This window comes from Rhea pennata, chromosome 4, assembly GCF_028389875.1.
Source record: "Rhea pennata isolate bPtePen1 chromosome 4, bPtePen1.pri, whole genome shotgun sequence".
Taxonomy (NCBI): domain Eukaryota; kingdom Metazoa; phylum Chordata; class Aves; order Rheiformes; family Rheidae; genus Rhea; species Rhea pennata.
The window spans coordinates 66,845,230-66,872,608 of NC_084666.1; the positions used below are offsets into that span (position 1 = coordinate 66,845,230).

Genomic DNA, 27,379 nt, shown 5'->3' on the forward strand with positions numbered 1-27,379 from the left:
TCCAAGTTTTTGTTGTTATATTGTGCATGGATGGCTTACAATGCAGCTCCTGCCAGGGCTGCAGATAAGGCTCTAAATGGAAGCTGGTCTATTCCCTGGCTCCTCCACAGTCTTCTGCGACTAAACCTCTAAGCCCAAACTGTCAAGAGGAGTGAGATGTGCTGTGGCAGAAAGGCACTACAGGACCATAAAGATGCCTTTACAGAAGCTTTGAAATATCTTCAAGATGCTGAGATTTCCTTTTCAGTGAGGGTTCTCTGTGCCACTTACTTTCTCTGCAATCCCACTGACAGGTTCAAGTCCCAACCTAATTGAGATCAGCCTAAGGACTACTACAACACATTGTAGAAAGCATCCCGTTACAGCTAATACGATAAATACAGAGCATACAGCAAGCCAGAAAGCACACAGAGCACCTCATTCAGCTAGGTTAGTCATTATGCAAAGCAACACAACAAGATGTGTTCTCCAGTAATTTATTTCTTGCACTGACATGTTAAGTTCAGTTTTCAGTTATTTGAGACATAGCTAACAGGATGAACAACGAATAAGGAAGTTCTGGTTAACTATGTTCAAGGATGATGAATTCAAACTGGCAGAGATGCAAAGGGAGGCTACTAAAAGGATTTAGGAAAAAGTGGAGGGTGAAATGATATGTCTTCCATAAATATATTAACACTACAAACACTAGACAAGGTAAGAACATTCTGAGGTAACTGGCACTGTTTGCATAGAAATAAGTGAGAAAAAGTAGCCTAGAAGTTAAGAGAAGACTAATTTGATCAAGATATTGTAAGTGATCTTAATGGCTGTAAAAATATTAAAACAAGATTTGACAGGTTTATGATAAGGGCTACATGATACAGTTTCTACAGCAGCAAAGGATTAGACTCAGTCTTTTTTTTTTTGTTTGTTTGTTTGTTTTTTTTTTGTTTTTGTTTTTTGGTGGTGGTGGGGAGTCCAGGCAACTTGTTACATGAGCATTGCTTGTATGGAACAGAATGAATAGAATTAAAAAGAATTAAGAGTGATAATCTCCTAACTTACCTGGTTGTACCAAGATATTCTCACCAGAGTTTGTATTCAGAAATGCATTTGTTATGTGACTGATGTCTAAGTCAATGATCTGGATTTGAGTCTAAAGCAAACAAGTCAAATTGTAAGAGCTGAAATCTTGGCAATGTTTATACTTGAAATGGATTTCCTCCTCCAAAACTTAAGACTGCTTGGTTTGGATTTTTGTTACTGATTGTTACAAAGAGTCAAAAAATTAATTCTACTCATAGGTTGGATCATACAATTTAAAGAATAAGACGACACACTGGGAACTGAATTCCTGATCAGACCAGCACTCATTCTGAGCAATTCTCACCATATGCTGGAGAAAATGTTTCTTTAAGGAAAACAATATCATTTGATGGTGCAACATTTTCTTGCAGCATGGATAAAACATGGCACCATTGGGGGAATGAAAGGATGCTTTTATCTTCATACATGAATTGCATGCAATGTATAAATAGCCACAAATTTCATTGGGAATCTATATGCATTTGATTCTTGAAAGTACAATGAAATTATTTCCCATATATAATCATTCAAATATTTACAAGATTAGGAACTTGACTAAAAACTTTTTTTTTTTTTTTTCAGAATTCTCACTTTTGTGTTTTGACAGGTACCTTAGAGGTATTTGATTATTTCCACCTTCATATTACTTGGAGGTAACAGTCCTTTTTCTCAGCTAAAAGGTCAGCATTTCAAAGAGGCATCAGTGGCAGCTTTGCTAATAGCTTTAGTTTAGTAATTAACTGATAACATGAACCTGAATTAGTCATTCTGTTGGGGTCTTATTTTGGTTTGCACAAACTGAAATGGGAGCCACATTCCAGAATAAACAAAACACTAATATACTTTGAACATAATTTAAAAATTGCAGTAAAGGCTAGTTATCTCTTGAAACCATCCTTTGTAATAAACCTGCTGAGAGATGTTCTGCTTTATAGGCTTTAACATGAACACGGGGTCTTTATTTTGCTTTCATTTTTGTAAGAACTACAGGAGCATGCTTACTTTTGTTTTGGCTTTCTTCATGCCCTTTGGGCTTTTCTTACTAATAACACAATATAGAGAAAGATTTCTGCTTTACATCAGAGTATCTGCTTAATAAACAGATTTATTTCAACAGAAATGCACATCATTTTTATCATCTTTATCATCTTATCCTTTTTATTGCCAGCACTGCACTTCTTGCCAACCAGTATTTTGCTGTTCAAATTTCTTCAGTTGTAGTTCTTTTCCTTGCTTTGAGAAAATATTCATCCCCTTTAGTACTGAGGCTTATAAATAATGTACTTGACCTGTGTACACTTGGTGCTAAGCACATGTTAATGTTTTGACTTTCAAATGCACAGCTTATTTTTCCATTATGTTACATCTGTGCTTACTTTATTGAACCAATGCTAATACTTTTATGTTGGCTTATATACATTTCTATGTTTCTCACAAAAATTAACTCTCAAAGAAATCATGTGGATTTTTATAAATCCGTAGATTAAAAAAAAAAAGTTTGATTATTGACAAGAGAGTTTGATTATAATTCCACTCTCTGGGTTTCTCAGGAGAAATCTGTACTGAGAAACTCAGTTCAAATGGAGAAATCTGCAACTGGCAACTCACTTGCAAAAAATGGCCTTTTCTCTGTTCTGAAGGACTTTATAGTCATAATACTGTATCAACAGCACACTCAAACTTCATCATGTGACAGTGCTCGAGATGTCATCATTCCTTTTGCATTTTTCTGTGGTTTAAACTATATGTTTTTGTTAGTAAAGCAATGCCACAAAATGTCACTGACCTAGGTTCAGATCCAAAACAGGATCTGTGTGTTTTCTAGATACTTGCCAAAAAAAAAAAAAAAAAAAAAAAAAAAAATCCATAATAAAGGATTCCACAATAGTCAACAATAAAGACTGGAAGAGCAGGCACCTAACTTCAGAAACCCTATTCCAGTTTTGACCTGACAGTTCCCAGGCTCCCATAGTTGCCAGAACTACTCCTGTTCTACAAGTCCTACCACTGACTCTGATAAAGCATTTCTCTGCCAGGAAGATGTTATTTATTAGTACCAGATAGTAACTGCCAGGCCTTGTTAAAGACCAGGAGCCCACCACGCTGGGCACCCTAAATACTGAATAAAATGCATGCCCTGCCCTACAGAGTTAACAGTGTAAAACAAGAAATGACAGATGAGCACAGTTAGACAAGGGGACAACCAAGAAACAAAATTTAAAATAGCTTATTATGGTAGACAGCAGCAATGGTACCTTGACAACAAATATGTTGTTGAGATTTTGTAGACCTCAGAGCAAAGGAAAGTTTTAGAAAGGAATTTCAATGAGTACAAGGTAGCACTGCAGACATTGACAAGGATCTACCAAAAAAGAGACAGTAAGTCAGACAGGGGTCTCCCCAAGAAGTTAACAGGCAGCTGGAATCAAGGATCAAAACATAGGTAGGAGTTTGTTCATGCTGAACAAGAGGCAAAGGAGTGTGAAAGGCCTTGAAAGCACAGCTAAATCACTTACATTTAATACACTGAAAGAATGAAATCAACAAGTGTGATGGAGAGAGAAAGAGATGATTCAGTCAAAGTAAAAGGATAATAAAATTATTTTTGCAGCAGCATTCTGAATGAGTCAGATCATACTTGTCAATACCAGAAAAAAAGATGTTGCTATAACTGAGATGAAAAGGCCATAAGGCTGTAAAAATATTCCCAAAATAAAAATATCCCATGTTACCTCCTCTCATTCTCTGTTTTTTTGATCTGTAACAAACAAACAAATCTGTAACAAAATGACATTAATTACTATTTGTATAAACTACAAACTGTATCTAAGTATTAGATGCTGGGTATACACAAGACATGCTTGCCTTGAGGAGGTTGTTAAGGAAAAAAACATGACTCAATCTAACAATAAATAAGACCTTTACAAAATCAGCAGCAGATTGTAAAAGGCACAAACTACAGCATCTCAGGTGAAAGTTGCTGTCCAAATACACAATACCGTCATCATTAATGAAATGTTACCAGTAAATCTATCACCTTTTGACATTCAGAACTGAAATTTAGGACTTATTCGCACATTCTAGAGCACAGGATTCAGTCTGCCTCTCATTAAAATCATCCAAGCCAGGTGGTTCAGGGACCAGCGAAGGCTCTCTGCTACGGGAAGGTCTGTTAAGTCTGTACTTCTTACATGTGTCCACATTAAGCACTCTATTAATCATATCAATCTCCTTTAAAAAAAATAAACTGAAGCCCACATTGCAATCACAGTTAAGTCTGTACTGTTCCGGTCCAGCTGATACAATGACATGTGACGCATTTAAAAAATTGTAAGACAACAACTAACATTATCCTAAGGACAACACCTGCAATCTTTCCAAGATGACATCTATTGGGGCTTCAAATTCAGAAGTCCAAAGAATGAGCTCGAAATTAAGTCTTGAGAAAGAACAAAAGCACTGGGAAAGTATAAGAAAATAGCTTGCATTTGTTTTAACACTGAAAAATGAACACCAGGTGCTTGATATTATTTTTGTGGTGAGTACCTATCACAGGTTACATTTCAGTGTTTTATTTTCAATATGGAGCTTGATATCTTTGGAAGGGTGGCTCTGTGATGTAGCTGGTGACAGCAGTAAAGAACTGGGTTCATGACTCATGTGGTCCTTTCCAGTTCTATGTTCCTAAATGTGATGTTACTTGTTCATATGGAGGGAGTAATGCTAAATTGTTACTTCTGAAGTGTGATTAGTATTTAAAATCCCATGCAAACATGAGATGTAAGTTTTATGGACTAAAGCTTGGAGAGAGAAGAGTGGTGTGTATATAGGAGAGAATACTGAAAGGAGGGGACTGCCGAGATAGGAGGAGCAAAGGGAGGGGAATGACAGAAATTCTAGATGGTATTTAGCACAGTGTAGCTGGCTCCTGCAAGATTCAAACAGCAAGCTACTGCTACTGATGCTCTGAGCAGCATCTTTCAGGACCTCAGACTCCTCCCTGAGACCCGCACCAGAGAGGGAAGGAACATGAGCAATAAGGGCAAAGTAAGACAGTGCGTTCAGACATCACTTACTGCTGCATTTCCTGCTCCTGTGCAACACAGGCATCAAATGAAGTGTTCAGCCACAGTATGTTGCCTTTTTCCTCTGCAACAGTGACAGGGTGACAGGGCTGGTGCTGCACAGACAGATGGCTCAGGGGGCTTTTCAGAACTCCTCCCTCTTTTAGGCAGCACAAAAAGGACAAAAAGAGGGAATATTGCAGGGCCTGTACTCTGTGGATATTGGAAGATTGTAGGGATGGGAACAAGAAACAGAGTTGAGTTGACAGCAGTAGCTCAGGAACGACAATTATGGACAAAACAATGCTATGCAAAGGGTCTGCTCCTGAAACTAAAATGCAAGCAAGGAATTTTGTTCAATTCAGTTTAAAAATGGAACTAGATCAAAGTGCAAGTATTAGGAGAATAAAGCATCTGCTGTGGTGACTGGTCCACCAAGACTACCTCTCTAATTTTTCTCAAGTCACAGCTGCAATGCTTCATGACAGACATGCAGATTGCTGCCACTGGCATATGCACAGATAATCATCCTATCAATCCCAGTTTCAAGGAGGGTGTTTTCGCAATGATACTGGGCCACAAGGGAGCCAGAATAGAGAGCATTGAACAAGGAGTTACTAAATTTAAACCAACTATGGAGATACTTTTTGTCACACAACATTTAAGTCCTCTCTGGAAAAATAGTTACATGCTGGTGTGAACATGCTGAAGTCAGAGTTACTCTGTTTAAATCACGTAACATTCTGCTGAAACAATTAATTGCTCACAGAAGGTGACTATAATGAACATGCCCCCACAAAACATTCCCCCTCCAACACCAATTCTGACTTGGAAAGCAGAGGTAAGATTGCAATATTCAGAATTTATGAAGCTTCACTGTCCTTCCAACTCAATGGGATATTACTGGATTCTCTTCATTTCATTCTTTATAAAAAGAAAGAGGAGGAGGAACATAAACATGAATCTGCAATCAAAGACAAAACTGATACTTGAACAAAATAACATTAATGTCTACAAGTAAGAAAAGAGTAATCTCCACAGTCCCTTTCATTGAAACACACTGCACTCCCACCCATGCCATGCCCACTTGCCTTTAGTATTTTCTTCTCTACTCTGACAGCCCTAGTCAAACTGTCTTCTCCACTCACAGCACTGGAAGAGGAGATTCTGGCATTCATGCCTCTAAGCAACAAGCGATTTATGAGCAAAATACCTGAACCCTTGCCACCTCCATTTGACCAATTATAACAGCATACAATCTTGCTTTTCCGTTGCCTTTCTGACTCCATACAATATTCCATGTGACAACACTGCAATGCCTATTTCTTCCTGTTTCTCTGTATCACTTGTTCAAAATCACCTGAATGCAGAAGCTAAAATTTGCCACTTTACTTGCCTACCTTGAGTTTAGCTGTTGGTTTTCAGGCTAGGCTAATTCAGCCATACTGTCATACACTGGATGGTCAAACTCTGGAGTTACACTAGTGAAGACTCTGAGCTAAGAAAAGGCTGAAGAACTCTTAAAAAAGTAGACCTACATATGTTTTAGTCCTATGGGAGTTCTATGCCCGGAGAACTTGCAGAATTAGGTCTATGACTGAGAAGGCAGGGTTAAAATATCAGCAATTGCAATAGCTTTACAGAAATATTACCCTATACAATTACTATCTTTAGGTGACAAGGTTATTCCCCTCTACATGCCTCAATGCAGCCACTGTAAGTTCTGTTTGAACTCCAAGACCAATCTTTGTGAAAAGATCAGGTAGAAACCACAAATAATTAACTTGTAGTGAGTTAATTCTGCAAAGACCAACACACGGTCTGACAGAAGCAGTGGTCAAGAGAAGACTGCTACTGCTAGCAAAGAGCCTAGCAACACAGAACAGAGGGAGAAGGACCAGCCAGGGCTGGTGACGTGTGAATTCCTGTTCTATTTTTATGCTTGTAGCAAGGTTAAAACACTTATTTCGGATCAAGATGTGATATGTGATGGATCTAGTAGATTCACTTGCAGAGTGAAGCCAATATACCAGTACAGTGTTGCGTCAGAAAGCTCTTAGGGAAACTGCTGCTGCTGCTCTTTTGGACAAAGTCTGTCTGTTGGTTGTGGATTTTCCACTGGCTATGGGGCTGCCATCAATACTGCACAGGTAAGCAGCTTACAGATCAGCTTCTGCTCACCCAAGCAATGCTGCTTCTACACTCTCTGAACTCATTTTAGAAACTTGTGCCTAATGTGACTTATTCGAGTTCAGTGGATCTATTCACACGACAAATGCAAGCAAAATTAGCTTTAAAGATCTTTTAAAGTAGCATATGAAACATTTGACATATATTTTACATGTATAATTTAAAGAAAAGTGCAAGAATAAAAGCAGATCACCTTTCCTCTCTTCCCCCCTCAGTGTATTGCCATGAGTGTTTTCCTAGTTTTACAGGGCTGATTGTACAAAACATTTGTACTGTTCCCCTTTTTAAAATGGAAGTATGGAAGTATACTGATTGCTTACAAGGCTCATAGTTTCAAACTTTAAGTTTCTTCTGCTTTAAGCTTTTCATATTTTTGGTGAACAGAACGAAAATTTAGTCAACACATGGAGCTATGTTGTTTACTTGAGGCAGGAAGTGTAAGCCTTGATATAACATACTCAAGTAGAGTTCTCTTTTAGTCTTTTGTTTGAAATAGAAATTTTAAGTAAAAATATGGTTACATGTAACTCATGCACTTCATGACACAAGTCTGACATCAGAGGGTTTTATAAAAAAAACATTTTTCCTTTGAACACTAAAGCCATTTCATAATCTTTCTCCCTGCTGTAGGTTGAGCATGGTTCCACCTGTGCTGTCTTTGGCTTGGGAGGTGTTGGCCTTGCAACTGTCATGGGTTGTAAAGCTGCTGGAGCTTCCAATATTTTGGGGATTGAGATCAATAAAGACAAATTTCTACTAGCTAAAAAACTGGGAACAACTGACTGCCTCAACTGGCTGGTTTGGGAAACAGAATGATCGTACATAGGCTACTACATGCCTACGCAAAAGCAGTCCATTCCAGTTCCATCACCCCCAGTTCTTCTAAGCAGCCTCACCAAGGAGACCAGCTGCTGGCAACACCTTGAAGCTGTACGCACACTGCACAGCTGGTAGCAGGGACAAATGGATGTACTTTTCACTTTTATAATCTGTCTCCAGTGCTCCACACTCCTATCCAGCCTACATAAACTTTGGAGTTGTACAAAGTCATATCAATCTCATTCCACGTATCAGAACACTTTGAATACAAATGATTCAGTATCTTATCTTACAAATTATTTCATAATCACTAGTATTTTCTGTTCCCTGAATATTAGCTTGCACCACATATATTATGGATCTGAAATCTTTATAGTTACATATCTCAGATAGTCTGGGAAGTGTACAAATCATGGGATAGGTTAAACAAGGTTGTATACATGCATTAAATATGAACACTTGAGAATACATGCTTCCTAGTTGGAAGGCTGGCTCTGTTCAAGTCAATGAGAACTTTATGGAACAAAACTGGATATATGGACATTTAAAAGTGGATATTTAATCCAAAAGAAATAGTACAGGACAATTAAAGCAGGCATAACTGTTGTGAAATATTACAGTTTTTACATGGGATACAGTATATTTCAGGCATAACTAAACACTGTGATGATATTTACTGAGAGGCAATTTATGCCACTCTTCTCCAGAATAATGTAAAGCAGTCCTTACTTATTGGTAAGTTTTCAGAATATGCTCTCAAACAGCTGAATTCCACTGGTTGAAAAGAAGCAAATGAGAGCAGAAAATCTCTCACATTTTCAATCATATTTTCTTCAACAATGAAAACAAAGAGATTTTCCTAATACTAGGCTTTTTGTCAAGTTATATAGAGTTTTGATTTGTGACTCCCATCTCACAGACAGCATCTTGATCCACAGTGAAATTCCCTCTAGTGTTCATGTGACTGCAGCTCAGTTATTTGACTGCGTAACACCAGTGAGATTGCCCTCTCAATCTGAGCTTGTTTTGCTTTTCAGAAAGCTGCCTTTGAAAGCACTGCAATGGGCTGCGGAACATTTGTGATGGTTGGAGTGGCTGCTGGTGAGCAACTGATACCTGTTTCTCCAAAGTAGTTGATAATGGAACAGAAATTAAAAGCTACCTTCTTTGGAGGTCAGTTTTCCCAAATAGCTTAGACAGAGTCAGTCTCTCCCTATCAGTTTAAGTCTATCAGTAGTTAGCCAAGCACCACAAAACAATTTGGTCACTTCCAGTGACATGCATTTCCTTAACTAATTTCCCGTATTTTAGAGATCCAAATACACATAATTGTATTCCTTAGGTTAGATTTATTAACTACAAGCACAAATGTTCATGAACCGGATAAGCTTGATCTTGAGGTTCCCGTGCATTCAAAATCCATTGGGCTGATACTGGTAAAGGAGCATATGTGGAGATCCAAGACAGTATGCATTTGGACTTGCATCTTCTACCCAGAACACTACAAAATATGTTTTTGTTTATTTAAATGTTTTGTTGGCAATGTATAAAGGGATACAGTATAACTGGCACTGACTTTTAATGATTCTAAGATCTTACCATAGTAAGTCTCCAAAGCATTCCCCCCCCCGCCTCCCGGAACCTCAGAAATTAAATTTCTGACTTGAAAAATGTGTAAGTAAAAAAATGGCACATGCTTCAGGAATAAATCTTATTCTACATAATCTTCATTATCCAGGAGAAGGAAACACAGAAAACAATTTGCAAAGATATGACAGAAAATGCAGATGTAAAAAAAAAAAATATATATATATATATATATATATATTTTAATTTGTCCTTCATGACAGTATCTCAGCAGAGTTAGGATACTTGGCAAATGTTTGAAATTTCTGGAAGTGATTATCAGAATAAGATCATTATAAGGGTCTACCATTTACCTCCCAGTTTCTCAGTATATACAGAAAAAATGTGATAATGCATTTAGACTTGAAATTTATTAAAAGAATCACAAACTCGAACATAACAACTAGGGTTTTTTTAAGAGTGTAACTGGATGTGTAACAGCATTTAATGTACTAATTATCCTTTTCTTGGAATATTACTGAAGTCATTTGGGCTTGCATCTTACTGAGCAAGAACTGCACTAGGTAATACTTAAAAGATGTACAGACTTTTATAACTTCACTAATTCCCTATAAATCAGCAATTTGTGGAGTAACACATGACTGCTAACACCACAACTAAAGTTTAATGACCAAACACTTCTATTCAGCCAAAACTCTTAGCAAGGACAACCAAAGAAGCCACTAGAACAGATTTGCCATTTAATTACTAACACTTCTGTTCAGCAAAGCATACTTCCATTAATCAAAACAAGATTGTTAGAGCACATTATATAGAGTATTCAGCATATTCAGGGTATTATTATTTACTTTAGCAGTGTATTAGTGCTCAGTGTGGAGCCTATATTTATCTGAACAGATACAGAATAGTGAGCAGCAGTTATGCATTTGACAGATGGTAGAGTTCAATGAATCTCCTGTATCCGTGAAACATTCATCAATCATACTTAAACTAAGTTTTTGCAAAATATGTGTGTGACTGCTAAGTCAGAAAAAGCATCTGTGACCACTGGCTTGAAACTTAAAATAAGAAAGCAATCATCTAATCTTGGATCAAATTGATCTTTCTTGCAACCTATTAATTATTTCAGTTTGTTCACTGTTCACTTGATTTGGTTTTTACAGACTTTGTTGCAAGTTGGAAAAGTGTACCAAAGCTGATGTCTGATTATATGGCAAAGAAATTTTATTTGGATGCCTTGGTGTCACATACTCTGCCATTTGAGAAAATCAGTGACGCTTTTGACTTACGATTGCAGGAAAGAGGTAAGATATCAATAAATTAAATCTGCTTATGCTGTTGATGAAGCATATTTTAATTATACAAGCTGAATATTTTGTTACCCTATTCTATGAATGTATCAGTTTGAACATACTTAAAAGGAAAAGAAGAAAGAAACATTTTAAACTGTTCCAAGAAAATCTGATTCTTGACATTAATAAATAGGAAAATTAACACACCACCAAGGAGACTGTGCATTTCCACAGCTTTAGGTACTCTGTGCTGACTCTTTATGAGGAAATCTATTGCACACCAGAATTATTACACTTTCAAACTAAAGTATGCATCTTAGGAAACAGTAAGCAAATCTTAACAAGGAGTTAACCTCCAGAAGCTAAAACTTTGTCATCTCATACCCCAGTTGACTACAGCGACTTCCAGCAAACCTTTACCTTTCTGGAGAAGTTTTATTGAGGAACTCTATAACTATTATACACTGACAGGATACAGTAATAAAATTTTCAGCTTACATATTATAAAAAACGTAAGAATGAAGGAGACAGAAGCATGGTGTGGGAAGAGTCATTTAATACGTCACACAGGTCTCTTTTTTGGAAGACATTGGAAATTTTATTTTGTCTTCACAAATACTTCTGGGATATCCTCTTTTACTGCAACTTTATTTTTGTGAGGGTCAATTTGACAAAGTGTGAGTAATCCCATCCAGGGAAAGTCAACTTCCTCAGATTTCTCCTTAGTGTAATGACAATTTTAATAGTGATACTAAAAAGCTGCTGAGTCAAACATTTAAGCTATATCGTTGACAGCGTGCCACACAAAAGTAAGGTTGCTAAGGTGATGAACAGCTCAGTAATAGGATTGCTTGAAGCTTTAATGCAACAGGAAAAAATTAATGATAACGAGTGGATATGATCCACATCCAAGTTCCATATAGAAATGCTTTGTTTGTGGATTATTTTTTTCTTTAAAAACAAACAAACAAACATTTTAAAACAAACTTTTAAGTGGCTGATTTTCTTTGTTACAGCAATCGAACAATTCTGGTTTTCTAATGATTGAGAAGAAAGTTTTGAAGACTCTCACTTGAACTTAAGGCTTATTTTCAGTGTGCGTCTATTCAGTAAACTGATAATTCTCTTAATATCTATCTAAGGGAGTGCAGCTCACGCAAATATGGAATGGTTAATAGTCAATGGTCATAACAGACATTATTTAAAGCACACTATATAAATCAGAATGTAACTGCTTTTTGTTATTATGTAAGTAACGTTTATACATACATATAAGGATGTGGTTCATTTTTGCTTATGACCTTTTGCAAATACTGTTGTACTTTTTAATATATACTCAGCACTAAGTCATTACAGTACAATCGTGCAAAACCTTCCCCAGAGAACAGGATTGTCCCTTTGAGCAGACCATTCTGCTAAACAAACACTTCATATGGAGCAGAAGTTCAGACCCGTAAGACTAATGACTTCTGACTGTTTTTGAGCCACTCTTACCCCAACCCATAGCCAAAACACATCCTCTGAACTTACCGTGAACCCCTTATCAGGGGTTACAATAACCAATTACACAACACATCACGAACACACTAATGAGCAATGAGCAGTTAACAAATTCCACCTTATCTGCTCATTTGCAGCAACCTTTGCACATGGAAGTTGTTAGTTTGCCCCACTATAAAATTTCTTAATTCTCTTAATTACTTTCTAAATAAAAAAAGAATAAGACTACAGATAATGAGGTGATATCAAAATATTTTTTTTCTCATTGTAAGCAAGTTCTATGCTTCCCTACATAGAAAATACTAGAATTTCCTCCCATAAACTGAACATGTCCCAAACCCTGCAAATATGTATGTACAAGTCTTAATTTTATATTAGCTAGTGTTCTCAGAAAAGTAATCAATTAGTCAGATAACTCTGTAGTAAATATAGACACAGAAACAGATTATACATTAAAATCATACTAATGTCTTATAAACAAACCATTTCCTCCATCCGCATTACTTTCAAGTTTTGCTAATCCGACTGATTTATTTTTAAGAAAAAAAATCTAAAGCGTGATTAAATCAGATTTGATTGTTACAAAATAACTCTGCCTTAAGTCAATTATAACATGCATTTTACCAGCTATTTAAAACTTTTTACATTTGATAAATCGTGTAAGTACATCTGATTACAGTGAAATTACAAGTTCTGACATTATTGCAGTGCCACCCAGTGCTTATTTTTACTACATTCTCTGCATACTGTTGATCAAATTTCTGACATGCAGGAAGAGCTGGATTTTTGCAAAGATCAAACATTTGTTTCTAGCAGGCATCTCCAACAGGTTTGCAGTGTGCAGTGATATGCATGCACAGTTGCCAATATCACTGAAAATTCTGCAATCTTAAGTTTCTATGGTCTACTATCATCTACTACAAGGTGAATTGCTAAAGAAACTGTTCAGCTGCCCTTTCCTTTGAGCCACAAATGTATTATTGCTAATTTTCCATCAACTTGGAGATTCTCCTGCCTTTTTGACATTGATCACTGACTAGGCAAGAATCTGAATTTCAGCAGATAATTATAGAGCTCCTGAATTTTTGTTTTGTTCCTAAAACCTCATCTTGGACGCCAAAGCCAAGCCAAGGTACAAGAAAATGCTCACTAAAACTACTACCCACTGGAGGTACATACCTCCCCCCCCCCAAAAAAAAAAAAAAGGAAAAGAAAGAATACTGCAGATCCCTGCAATAAAAAGCAATGTCATGCAGTATTGGATAAAAGCAAAGGTTGTAAAGCAGGGTTAGGTTACATGAAAGGTAAAGGATATTTACCTTCTACGTTTCAGCCCAATTTTTCTACCTCTTGCATAAGATAACCAGAACTCATCCATCATCCATCCTACCCTCTATCTGTCCTCTTTATTTTGCCCAGGTGCAGCCTTAGCAGATTCCAAAAGCAATCCAAAATATTTCCCTTAGTATGTTTTTGTGTTTATTAAAAACACTATGAAAAGCCTTCAGGAGGTTTTGCACAAAAAAAGGAAGTCAAATAATCATAAGGTATGTCAGATCAGAGAAGTACTTCACAGTACTGCTTCAGAATTACAAACACTTCTTTTGGATCAAAGTCTTTCTAGTCTCTCCCATAGCCCATGACAAAGCTTTGGCTCAGAGAAAGATAAAGAACAACAAGGCCTTAATACTACTCCTCATTGAAGTCTAAACAGTAACAGCTCCTGCGAACACAACTATGGTAGAAAGGCATCAACTGCACAGCAAACTTTCAGAAGGTAGAGTTGAATTTGACATACCTACTTTGCTCTGCAGCATTATAATGCTGCTGGAAAAGCAAACTTATCTTCAGTTTCCAAACTGGTCACTATCCTTTCCACACATGATACCTGAATAGTGATGTCCCTCTAACAGAATTTCCCCCATCTTTTGTAAATAGCTGCTTGGGGCTTTTCCCTGATGCTTGCCATGTCAAACAGAGAACATCTTCCAAAGTTAGGCCTTTCAGCAAAAACACAATTGCCAGGCCTTTCTCCCACATGCTCATAGAGCTTCCAAGCCCTTCTCTTTTCTCAATCCAAGCTAATATGCCTGATAAGCACTTAACATCTGCTAAAACAACAAACCAAAACCAAGCCAATGTTAAAAACCAGAGAGCACAGTAGCACAAGGAACCCTCACCCACAGAACTTTCCTATACAGACCTGAAACATAGATGGCAAAGCAACAGACAGTTCAGTCAAAAGCACAGTGTGGAAACTCGATTTACTTGCATAGTACAGAGAATAGAAAGTTGCAAGATCACTTACCATGCCCAGGGGTTTCCAATAGCACAAGGCAATACGGGAGAGAGCATGACAAAACTACAAAGGAAGGAAAAAAAACACATTAATCTCTGAAATTGAACAGTGAGCATTAATAAGTTATGATTTACATATTCATATTTTTCCCTACCAGAATCAGCATCATCAGGTTCAGGAACTTCACAGATATGGCCACTAACAAAGCGGAGTGCAATTCAGCTAAGGATGAAGTTTGAAGGTCTTTTGGAAGCACTGATGAATCAAAGATAACCAAGAGCATGAATTTCACAGGGGAGACAGGGTTTGACCAAGAACATGAGCAAAGCCTGCTTTGATTTGAACAACATGGTTTTAGCAGTAGCTGGTGAAAGCAAGAAGAAACACAAACAGCCGTTACTGTAAGACAGTCTCAAGAAGGGCATGGGACAGACAGTATGTCCGTATCCCCCCTTCATTTCTTCTCAATATATGTCACCATATGTGAAAACTAATACAGCACTCTCACTGCTCATATTACCTTCCAGATAGGTGTCAGCCTTCTTGAGCCTACAGATTTCCATGTTTATGTTATTTTTACACCCAAGTTAGCGCTGCTGTTTATCTATGGTCTTTGCTGAGCTTCATTAGCATGTCAGTGTAAAAATTCTGTGTCTTGCCACAGAAAACTTTGTAACGCTCTGCAGGTCCTTTGGCACAATCCAGCACCTCACATGTGAAATCCCAACAGCAGAAGTGTTCACTTGATTTTCATGTCTACAAATCCCGCAAGAAGCCCTTTCCATCCTGCCTGGGGAAAAAATGGTCCTTCAGAAAACAAAACAAAAGCATGGGCAGGTGAAGAATCCCAGCAGGGCCAAGGTGGCAGCAACAGTACTCTTGCTTGAACAATTGCCACAAGGTATCACAGCATCTCAACCAAAACTTCCATCTCACTGCTCTGACTTGGTGAATCATTTCACCTACACTGGAAAGCGGCTGCTTTCATTCAGCTGAAAGCCTACTGCTACCTAGTACAAAAACCACCACCACAGTGGCTCAGCTGTCCAAGTACAGATTCGGGTACAAAAGATCTCCACTGAAGACATGAGAACAGCTACTGCCTCCAGGATTACAGCTGAATAGCTCTACACTGGGTGCAAGAGGGTGACTCCTCTAAAAATGGAGTATGTCTACATACACACCGCATCTTCAAGAAAGCGGTTACAGAGGGGTAAGTTAACATCCCCTTGTAGCTGTATGTTCAGGAAAAGAAGTTGGATAGTGTCATGCCTGCAGTATCAGGGGAGTGGACCCCACTACATAGGACGATGTGCCTGTTCCTTTACAGGTAGAGTAGCACAAATCTGCCTGCTAGACTGATGGGACTGTGTTGTGAGATGATGATGCAACAGAAAAAGCCACAAAACTAGCAACCTTGTAATGAAACACTGGGGAAGATGTGAGAGAACTGCTAGATCCTTGCTCACACCAAGTGCTAACACCAAGATTTGCAGGAAGAAAAGGGTTGCACCATGAGACTGAAAAGCAGAATTAGTGGCTTCATAACCCACCTTCCCCTGTTTCCTATCAGCAGCTGTGATTGCGGCCTCCGACGGGCAGGGAACGAAACGCACGGGGCTTGGCCCGGCCTCCTCCTGCCCCGCCACCACGTTAGGAAGCGCGGAAAACACCCAGAAGCGGCCACCGAGCAAACGGCACGGCGGCAGGCTCCCCCCGCGGCGCCAGCCCTCGACGAGGAGAGGGGGACACTCCCCAGACCGCCTCACCTGCCCGCTCCGCTCCGCGGCCGCCCCAGCCCCAACCAGCGGCCGCCACCATCTCCCTCGCTCCGCCCTCACCCGCTAACGGCTCTAACGGCCGCGGCGGCGGCGCGCGCATGCGCCGCGGCCGCCCTCCCCTTCCGTCGGGCGGCGGCGCGCCATGGCGAGCGGGGTGAGTGCTTGTCTGAATGCGAAGGTGGGGTTTCGGGAGCGTTTTGGGGCGAGCCCGGCGTCCCGCTTCCTCCGGTCGCGGCCGCGGGGCGCAGGACGTTCGCCGCTTGCAAAGCGCGGTCGCTGCCGTTGGCTTTTAAGTACCGCGGCGCAGGCCTGCGGCAGGAGTGTCATGGGGACGGACGGACGCACGGACGCTCCCTCCCTTCTGGCTCCTCTTATCTCTGTCCTCCAGATAGAGAGGATATAAAAGCAATCAGTGCCACTTTGAACAGTGAAGGGGCCTTGATGGATGTATCAACCGATTGTTACTTGAAAAGTCGGTTTAAACAGCGTTCTGAATCATGAGTTGTTGCTTTAGGATGTGCAGTATTAGTTTGGGAAGATCTGAACCTGTCCTATAGGAAGACTTTTGTGTTTTTCCCTTTCTTTAATCCTTCATTTAAATAAACTTGCATGAATTCAAATTTTGAGAAAGCTCAAATCTCCTTTGAGAAAGTAAGTGGCTTTGTAAGGAAGACAGATGGGTGGGAAAACAGTAAATGATTTACAGAGCAAGAGCTCCCCTTGTACTTTGTGCCTTGAATTTAGATTTTCTGGCAAATTCTTTGGTACATTTTGAGATTACGACCGCACTGTGGCTCCACAGCTATTTTGTTATATGTAGTGCATTTTTATAACATCTATGCTGATAATAGAAAGCGGGACAAGTGAAGTTCGCACTTGAAGGTTACGAGCACTTCCGTCCAATCTAGGCCTGTGCGGGCTGTAGGAATAGGTATCTGTTTTGTCTTGCTCCAGGCCATGGTTATAAAGCTTCAGGCCTTTTAAGGTTGGGTATAGTTATCTCAGCAGGTTTGAGCCAAGTTAAACATCTGTAGTTCTGCTGTTTCAGGTGCAGTGAGGGTGTTAGCTGGCTCTGGTAAGGCCCAGTAGTGTTTACTGTAGAACAAAGGTATTATAGAAAATCATAAACTGATTTGTTACTTTATTGTATGCATGCAGGTGATGAACCAGAGCTGGCAGTGGGTCCTGGTGCTGTTATTTCATCTAGGCAATGGAATTGCAAAAGGCTAGGTGGCTGAGTATTTGGTTTGGGGAATTTCCATTTTTCAGTGATTCCACAGGAACATCACAGCTTGCTTGAACACACGAACATATGTAACACCTTTTGTCTTGGTAACATCTTATTTTGTATTGGTATATAGCACATGCTATGAAATGCTGCACATTTCCAAATGTCATAGTAGTGGCTTATGGCTTCTTTGCATGGAAGAAATGCTAACAGCAATCCGTGCAGGCTCTGCAGAGGTGCTAGTGCACAGTAAGCTGCTGGCGATAACCATACAGCCAAATCTGTCTAGTCCCTACCCATCACTGGAGGGCTCTGCACGTTAGCCACATGCACGCATTTCTCCTGGCCGAAATCCCACCCAGCAGCTCTCCCGATAAGGACAAGAAATTCACTCCTAATGCGGGTCTCGGACAATTAAGGGATCTCCACTTTGCTTTCTAGATTTCTTGAACGTGAGCACCCTGTGCTCAAGCAACGCATCTCATATAAATGCCAGTCTGTTCTTTTAAGCCACCATTTTCATTATCCAATCTATTACAATTGCTCGTTTCCCTGCAGTATTTGAGCATCTTCGAGCACTCCTAGTTTTAGTATATTTTTGTTCAGTAAGAGAGTAACATTCAAGTCTCAGATTTTGGTTTGTTTGTCCTTATTTAGCTCCCTGAAAGCAGATGTAGAGCCATTAAGTCTTTGTGTTGAAATTAGTAATTTCAAATCTGGGATTGTTTCCAAAAGCCGTAGCCTTTCTCTTGCTTCCTCACTTGGTTGAACAAGAATTATTTTAAATGAACCATGTAACAAATGTCCTCTTCTTATTTTTTTTTGTTCTATTTTAGGTTATTAAATGCAAGGCTGCTGTTGCCTGGGAGGCAGGTAAACCACTCTCTATTGAGGAGGTAGAGGTTGCTCCACCAAAAGCTCATGAAGTTCGTATTAAGGTAATTAATTTAATTGTTAACTGCATGCATTATATTTTGGAAGACTTTAGTATTAAAGCTGAGTAGATTGTTTACTAACCAAACATAAACAAACATAATTTGTTTATGAAAAACATGTTTAATTTTTGTTAGTCTCAGTCCACACTCTGGACTAAAGGTCATGGTTACCCCTGAAGATCAGTTCTAGTTGTTACAGGCTAAGCATCCCACAACAGCTGAGCTAAAACATCTTTGATCCTGTTTGAAGGGCTGCAGCTTGTGACCTGTTGCAGTTGTGTAACACACTGGATTTTCTTCACTCAGACTATAAATTACTGATTATTGTGATTACGCTCTTGATTTTCCAAACCTAAGCTACTGATTTGATCGGGAGTTTTTAGTAACCCATATCTGCCAAAAAGTATACGTTAAAGTAAAATTTATCACTGTGGAAGGGTCTGTGCATTGTCTTTACATGCTGCTTAAGACTTACTCTGGATTTTTGCAATACTGAGAGTTTGGTGTGGACTTTCTGGTAATTTTACCTTTGAGAGACTGACTAACTTCAGTTCTGGGACACCAACCTGCTTTGAGATTTAGAGTGCTGATTTCTAGTGTCATTTCCTAATTTCAACGTCACAGTTTAGTTGATGGAAATGAGAAAAGATGTATTATCATGACTTTCCTTTTTCAAAGTATTATATACTGTGTACCTTGTCAGGAATGAAAGTATGTTGGCAGCCTTGCAAAAGCTGTTGGTATTGGCAGACCTGTCCCAGCAGTAGTCCTGAATTAGTGACCACGGCAAAATATTTAAACCCATGGTACTATTCCATTCTTCACGACGTCTCAGATTATATATTTCTTTATAGATAGTTGCCACTGCTGTCTGTCACACTGATGCCTATACTCTGAGTGGTGCTGATCCCGAGGGATGTTTCCCTGTGATCTTGGGTCATGAAGGAGCAGGGATTGTAGAGAGTGTTGGAGAAGGAGTAACAAATGTAAAGCCAGGTAAGAAAACGTCTTGCCAATCTTAGTTCTGACTGCATAGTTTTCTCTTTGTGAGGTACATCTGTCTAATGGGCTCTTGACTGAATGTTTGGAAGATCTCAGCTTATAGAGTTCTTATTTGAAACTGCATCAATATAATTAAAAGATTTATTTATTTTTTTCAAATGATAGTTGTTACCTGTTTTAATTAAAGGGCTTAAGAGATGTTTAAACATGCTTTTCACTACTGGTTTGGGGTAGTTTTGTTTTGCAGTGTTTTGCATGATCCTATTTGTTCTGGAATGTTTAATTTCAGATTGGCTGTCTGCTCAGAAATGTGAAAAACAGCATTTTGTCTAGCATGCTCTATAAACACTGCTACTTTATTCTGTAAGCAGTTTCTAATACACAAACAAGGTTTTAAATGAACAGGCTCACATAAAAGCCATGAAAATCAAAGAACTGTTTTCCCTAGTGCCTCACTTGATTCAGTAATTAGCCATGTGTTTTTTTTTTCCTAGGGGATACAGTTATACCTCTCTACATTCCCCAGTGTGGAGAATGCAAGTTCTGTAAGAACCCTAAAACTAATCTGTGCCAGAAGATAAGGTTTGTATTATTTTTGTCTTGACACGCAGTATAGTATTTCTTCAACATGTACCTGATTCAGTTATCAAACACAATTGATTAGAGTTGCCTCTGAAGAATCAATCTCTTGACACATCATTTAATGACTTGGAAAGTGCATTCATTAGGGAGTTATGCAGTACTTTCTCCTTTGTTTCTTTTTTGACCTTATGTAAATCTGATTTGTTTGTTTTCTATTTGAAGGTGTGAGCTGATAGCTTGTATCCACAGCTTTGGAAACAAAAGCACTTACTCCATATTTAATCCATACTTAAGGGAAATACTTCAGGGAATTTAGCTTGTAGAGTAAACACCAAAGCAATTATGTGATACAGAATTGTATGGAAAGCCCTTTTTTCTTCAAACTTGCTTCCCAGCTGAATTTCCAGCTAGGTCCAATAAACAATAAAGGTGATGAAGAAGGGAAGGCTGCTCTGTGTTTGGGATTGATATACCATAAATACTGTTTGATACCTGGTCTACCTTGGATGCATTAAGTAGATTTAAGTGGTAGTAAAAATGATGAATCTTGGTGGTTGGGGAGAATATCTGGCTAAAGTCACTATCTTCAGCCCACAGAAAGTTAGTTCGCATTTGTAAACCAAAAGCTGCAGTTCATATGTTTCAGTCTTTAAAGCGACTAAGCTGCAACTGCATTTGAAGGTTCTTGGTTAAAACCCAGTTGTGCTACCACTCTGTCAGCAAAGGGCCACAGGAATAATGGTGGCCACTATTTTTGGACACACTATTTAAATTGCTGCTAAAAAATTAGCTTGATTTCACTGTAGATTCCACTTGGAAAAATAAGTTTTCCAAACACCTCCCCGCTTCCCTGGTGACATTACTGACAGGTGCTGCTCAAGGGAACTGGACTGAAGGAAGTGCTGGTTGTGAACAGGGCAACATACTGATAGTTCAGTTTCTTTTAGTGCTTCTGTGAGGGCATTATAACATGAAGTCTTCACTGGTTTTCAGAGCTATGAATTACGCCTATAGCATCTAATTTCTGTAAACTCCTAGGTTCATTGGAATGTTTCAAAAATTACAGCTGCCTAAGTGCACCTTACCTCTGGGTTGCTCAAAGGATACTATTTGGTAAGGATAGTCACTGCTTAGATTCTGACTGTAATTTCTTGTGTTTGCTTTAAGAGTCACTCAAGGAAAAGGACTCATGCCTGATGGTACCAGCAGATTCACCTGCAAAGGAAAGCAGATTTACCACTTCATGGGGACTAGCACCTTCTCCGAGTACACTGTGGTGGCTGATATCTCAGTAGCTAAGATAGATGCTGCAGCACCTCCTGATAAAGTGTGCCTGCTGGGTTGTGGCATCTCAACTGGCTATGGGGCTGCTCTTAACACTGCTAAGGTAAAAGGCTGTGGTTGCCTCTTGAAAAACTTTTCAGATTAAATTTCTGCATAATTCCTCTTAACCTAAGTGATAAAGTCTTGTAGCTATATGTATTTACTCACACATTTCCTTCGTTACAGACTACTTAACCTGTGCTTCACACTGACATGGAAGGGTGAGTCTTCTCTGTGTTGCTCATGCTCTTCTCTTACTCTTTCAGGTGGAACGTGGCTCTACATGTGCTGTCTTTGGTTTAGGAGGAGTTGGGCTGGCAGCTATTATGGGCTGTAAAGTAGCAGGAGCATCCCGGATCATTGGCATTGACATTAACAAGGATAAGTTTGCCAAAGCCAAAGAGTTTGGAGCTACTGAGTGCATTAACCCTCAAGACTTCAAGAAGCCCATTCAGGAGGTGCTCGTTGAGATGACCGATGGTGGGGTAGATTATTCATTTGAATGCATTGGTAATGTTGGAGTCATGGTGAGTGTTTGCATGCTACCACTTAGAACTTGTTTAGCTAAACAGGAAAATGAGTTGCTTTCTCAGTAATATATAGTAATAGTAATGATAACTGCTATGACTTAAAAATGCCTATTTACAACCACTTCTATTTATATAATGAAAGCAAATGTCACTTAGATTGAAAATGGCTTTCTTATAGTTCACAAACTTTTTTCCTTAATGGGAATTCTTTAAAACCCTGAGTTTTCATATGTTGACAATGGAAACGTTTACAAAAAACACATATAAAAGATACTGTACAATGAATAGTAAAATCTCAGCACGCAGCATCCCCCTCCTTCCCCAAATAATGAATTTAACCTTTAGAAATACAGAGAAATAAAGGTATCGCTAAATGTAAAGTAAGGCTTTCAGGAAAGAAAACAGCATTCCTAAACTATCAGTAACAAGGTCTACATTGCCTTTGATCTCTTTATTATACTTTATCACAGCTTCTCCCAGTGGGAGTTCAAAGTGACTTCTCTGGCAGCCAAATGGGATATAAAAAGAGCAAAATAAATCTTTAACAGTATAAGGAGTCTGAATCAATGGAAAATGTAATGTAGTTTTCAGGTTTTTATTGTTCTTTTAATACTGATGTGTGATTCATTAACTGGGAGGGAGGGCAGGGGGAGTATAACATGTACCAGTGTGTAACTGTCAGTGCGTATGTGCTGCATAAACATTAGTGATACATGCTGTGCTTTGTCCTATCCATCTGTGAAGAGGGCTGCCTTGGAAGCCTGCCACAAAGGCTGGGGAGTCAGTGTGATAGTTGGAGTTGCTGCTTCTGGTCAGGAGATCTCTACCCGGCCATTCCAGCTAGTAACTGGACGCACGTGGAAAGGGACTGCGTTTGGAGGTAACTTACTTTTGGTATGAAGGTACAGATAACCTAGTATGGCTTAAATGTGGGAAGAACATGCTGCTTTGCTTTTGCTTGTGGAAGAAACTTAATACTGGCAGATTATTAAGAATGTTGTGTTGGCTTTTAAAATCTTAGATTCCTACAGACAGGCTACAGATACTTCTTGTATCATATCTCACAAATTTCAGATGCAGAACATAGCCGTATGTTACTTAGTTATCAAACAGTGGTATAGAGCAGTTGCTTTATTAACAGCTGAAAATTTGGGATATGCAGTAAAAGGACCTGATCTCTGGGGAGACTAGGACTTGCATAAACATGTTTTTGTTGTCACTAAGCAAATTGTGGGGCTCCATATGAGAAAGAAGTGTCACTTAGTCACTGAAGTGGAAACTTGTTATAAAAGAAGCTTTAAAATAAAAAGCAACGAGTTCATAATCAGCATTTCCTGCTGTCAGACCAGAAGCATGTGGAGACCTCTACAGCCAGGAGTAACTTGGGGAATTCAGTAACTGCTGAAGTTCAGTAACTGCTGAAGTTCATATAGATACCCAAACGTTACACTGTTCTAATGCTGCTGTTTTTGAAAGTACTACAAAGATTATGTAGAGGGGCTGGCAGAGGTGTCTAGGGCATGCTTTCTGAGGGGAGAGCTGCTGTGTGTTCAACACTGAAATACTAGTGAAAGGTTAATGCACTAGTGTGTTGAGCTAACATGCGCTCTCTTGCCTGTCCTCCTACATTCCTTACTCACTGCCTCTTTGAGCAGGAAGGACAAACATGTGACTGATCTCAGGCCTTCAATTTCTCAGAATATCTATCACAAAAGTACTGCTGTGAGGGTTGTATGTTTTTCATCTCTTTTGTTCTGAAGAGGGAGGATAGGGGAAAAACAAATGCATACTTATCTTTCAGGCTGGAAGAGCGTAGAAAGTGTACCAAAACTGGTGACTGACTACATGTCCAAAAAGATCAAAATTGATGAATTTGTGACTCACAATCTGCCTTTTGACAACGTTAATGAAGCTTTTGAGCTGATGCATTCAGGAAAGAGGTAATGTTCATAATATTAAAAGGTGTAGCAAAGGTTTCTTGCTGGGACAGTCTAGGTACACATTTCTTGGCCAGTGCCATGTTTTAAACAGGGAAGATAAGGGCTGACATACAGCATGTATGTTCATTCTGAGATAAAACAATTGCTTTCCCAGGACTTGAGGGGTTTGCTGAAATCAGTCTATATAGTGTGTATGAGACAAAGGCAGAGCTAAAAGCCAGCGGCAGTGTGCAAGGGAAAGATGAAATTCTGTAAAACTGAAAAAGGAAAAGGGGAAGGAAGTTGGTTTTAGCTTTCAACTTCCAAAACTGATTGCTAGAACATTCTTCCTCAGAAGAATAAATATGAAGAGGTTGAAGGAGAGTTCTCATGAATTAAATCTAATGTTTTTACAAAAGTCATTAAGCTGTTAGTTTATTTGAATCAAATTGTGTTTGAAAATCTACTATTATTATTTGAGGACTAGGGTTGATCCAGTAGAAATCGTTATTTGGAAAGATCTTTTAATGTGCTGTATTTTAAAATTTTTCTTTAGTGCGATAGGTGTAGAACATTAACATGGCAAGTTTGTACTTAGCATGGTCAGTTAGCTTTACAGGAATTTTTGCCAGGCAATTTTGATTATTCATATTGCAGACTCATACCATAGCTGTGATCTGTATTAAAAATTCCTAGTGAAGCTCTGACCCCACTACAGGATGAACCGACTCTTATTGGTTAGTGAAAAACCTGCTGGATGCATGAGCCTTGCTACCCCTAAAAAGTGCTGAGCAGCAGCTGGTGTACTTTGCAGACAGTGATCAACCTGCAACAGCAGGACAAAGCTCAGAGTAGAGTATATTCTTATTAGAGGATGTATTAGGCAGTCCTTGGGAAGCCCCCTGCAAATATAGGCATGGATGCACTTGAGGGAAAATAAGGACCAGCATGGAGATACAGTGACAAAACTTGACCCTGCAAGTTAAAAATCTAAGGCAGTGAACAGAAGGGGAAAGGAACAGTCAGTTTTAGCCTTAGCTGTGTTAGACCTTGTCCTGCAGCGTATTTCCATGTGTGGGCTTGTGATAAGAGGCCAGTTCACTTAGTGCTCATCCCTTAAATGAGAGTTTTAATGAGATGCCCTTTAATTTGCTGAGAATTCAGAGACTTTTAATTAAATAGCTACTAGTGCCTCTTAGAGTAGCAGCCAGCTTATTGGCAGTGTAAGTCACATACTTTTTAAGAACATGTATTGAATGAAGGGAAGAATCAGCTGATAGGCAAGAAATGTGGAGAGGAAACATTCAATTAGAAGAGAATTTCTTCCTGCATATTTGCACTAATTCAGGCAACTGTGTTTATTCATATTTAATTTATCTACATACAGATAAACAGTTGCCTGCATTATTGTAAGAACTCAACTTCCTCTTTATATTTGTCCTCAATCCATACTGATTTTGATTTATTGTATGTCACTTTCTGAAAAATAGTTGATGTTCTCTTTTATCTGATTATTATCAGATTTACTTCATATTTAGTCCTATTTTGGATAATTCAGATGACAATTACATTTGTATTACTTAAACTGTAAACACTGCATCAGCTATGCAAATTTCATCCAGTAGGTGATCTCTTTTCCCAGTTATGAATTTGTACATCATTTCAGTGCTTTATTTCTAAACATGCCCTATGAAATTAATAATGAATATTTAAATTCTCCAGGCAGCAGAAAGAGGAGGGAATGCTTATAATGTTGGTCCTTCTGATCAAGATTCTTGGCTAGCTGCTGCAAATTGACAGTGGAACTGTTACTGAAACTTTTATTTTGAGTAACAGATAGTAATAGGCATTATGGCCTATTTCTGGGGAGGATTTTTAATGAATATTTTTTACAGGTATAAGCAGAATTTCATCCTTACAGAAGATGAAAGTTAAGCAAAAGTATGCTTCAGCAACACATGGGAAAGGGAGGGAACTAAGGTGGAAAAAACCCACACTTATTGATAATTATCTTTTTTTTTCTCTCTCTCCTTTCATTTTAAGCATTCGAAGTGTCCTGAAGCTTTAGAGCCAAACATGGATCATCCTGTTGGTCAGCAACATGGTAACTGTTCATTTATAATGGAATTTCTGACAGAGTATGATCAGGTAGATGAAGACTCATGGGGACTAGTAAGACAAACTATATTAGGATGAGTATTCTGAATATTAAATAACCTGTTCTTTGACAAAACAATCAAAAAGTAACCACTGAGTAACATTACATAATTAACACTGATCTTGGAACTCCTATTTCTGTACTTGTTCCTTAAATTTAATACTTATCTCAACCTACTTAATAAAAGGTTATTTCTAAACACAGTGTTGGAATTCTTGAGCATGAAAGCACTGATTGCTGAGTTTTACCATTTTCCTCTGGTGCTTTAACAGTACATGCACATTATGAAAGAATAGCATTCTTCTGAGCCAAGAGTGAATGATGTGTGATTTGTTATGCCAGGTAGTTTAATAAGCATTGGGAAGCAGCACTGATGCACTGTAACTGCAGTGAGAGATTGGCAAGAAAACAGCTGTCACACATATCAGGCTAGTCCAAGAATGAAAAAGGATATACTGCCAACCAGTGGAGCAAGCTGTGGTTGGATGTATGACCTAAATATCCAGATGTATTCTGGTGTTAGTTTGGGAAGTCTAATTCTGCTTAATTTCGTATTTGGTTCATTACAGTAGCTGTAGGTAGACTTGTAGAAATAATAATGGCATAAGACTACTCTGCTGCCTAGCCCTGGTGTTCTCCAAAATCCAGTAGTACAGAGAAAGTCTTGCCCTTTCCTTAAACTTGCTGGCAACTGAAGAAGCCCTTGGCAGCCACTGCAAAAGTTGTCTCTATTTAGTGAGATCTAGGATCATGCCATTGAAACAGAAAATGAAAGTGATGTTACTAGTAGAGCAATAATCTCCATTGTTATAATTTGAGACTGCAGTGTTGTTTTTTTTTTCCCCTAAGTTTTGTCACAACTTCCTTACTGCAGTTTAAGTGACCTAATTAGGTAAGATTTCTTAGAACTGAAACATGGAAGCAATGCAGCATGTCTAAAAAAAAAGAAAAAAAAAAGAAAAAAGAAAAAAAGAGAGAGAGAGGGAGAGAGAGAGGAAGGACAAAAACCAGACTGTGAAGCAGAGGCAGAAAGGCTCCTGAGTTAAGAGCAGTAAGGAATATATGCAAGTCAGTGGTTTTTGGTACCCCAAGGACACTGATC

The 27,379-nt window shown here is 38.8% G+C and overlaps 2 protein-coding genes across 3 annotated transcripts; both read left to right on the forward strand.

The window, feature by feature from the left end:
* The first annotated feature begins 5,622 nt into the window (after positions 1-5,622).
* Positions 5,623-8,138, forward strand: LOC134140102 (all-trans-retinol dehydrogenase [NAD(+)] ADH4-like). Its single transcript, XM_062574963.1, is given in 4 exon segments — positions 5,623-5,762; positions 6,805-6,894; positions 7,081-7,282; positions 7,953-8,138. Coding segments are annotated over 4 exon segments (618 nt in total).
* An 8,565-nt stretch (positions 8,139-16,703) lies between these two features.
* LOC134139600 (alcohol dehydrogenase class-3) lies at positions 16,704-26,476 on the forward strand. Of its 2 annotated transcripts, none has more exons than XM_062574192.1 (9): positions 16,704-16,754; positions 18,665-18,766; positions 19,618-19,759; positions 20,260-20,347; positions 21,515-21,734; positions 21,937-22,197; positions 22,945-23,080; positions 24,002-24,140; positions 26,163-26,476. In XM_062574192.1, the coding sequence occupies exons 1-9, from the start codon at positions 16,743-16,745 to the stop codon at positions 26,185-26,187; spliced, it is 1,125 nt and encodes a 374-aa protein (XP_062430176.1). In that variant the 5' UTR covers positions 16,704-16,742; the 3' UTR covers positions 26,188-26,476. The 2 variants fall into 2 exon arrangements, with proteins under 2 accessions (XP_062430176.1, XP_062430175.1); XM_062574191.1 differs by lacking the exon at positions 16,704-16,754 and adding an exon at positions 17,796-17,825.
* Positions 26,477-27,379: the final 903 nt, after the last annotated feature.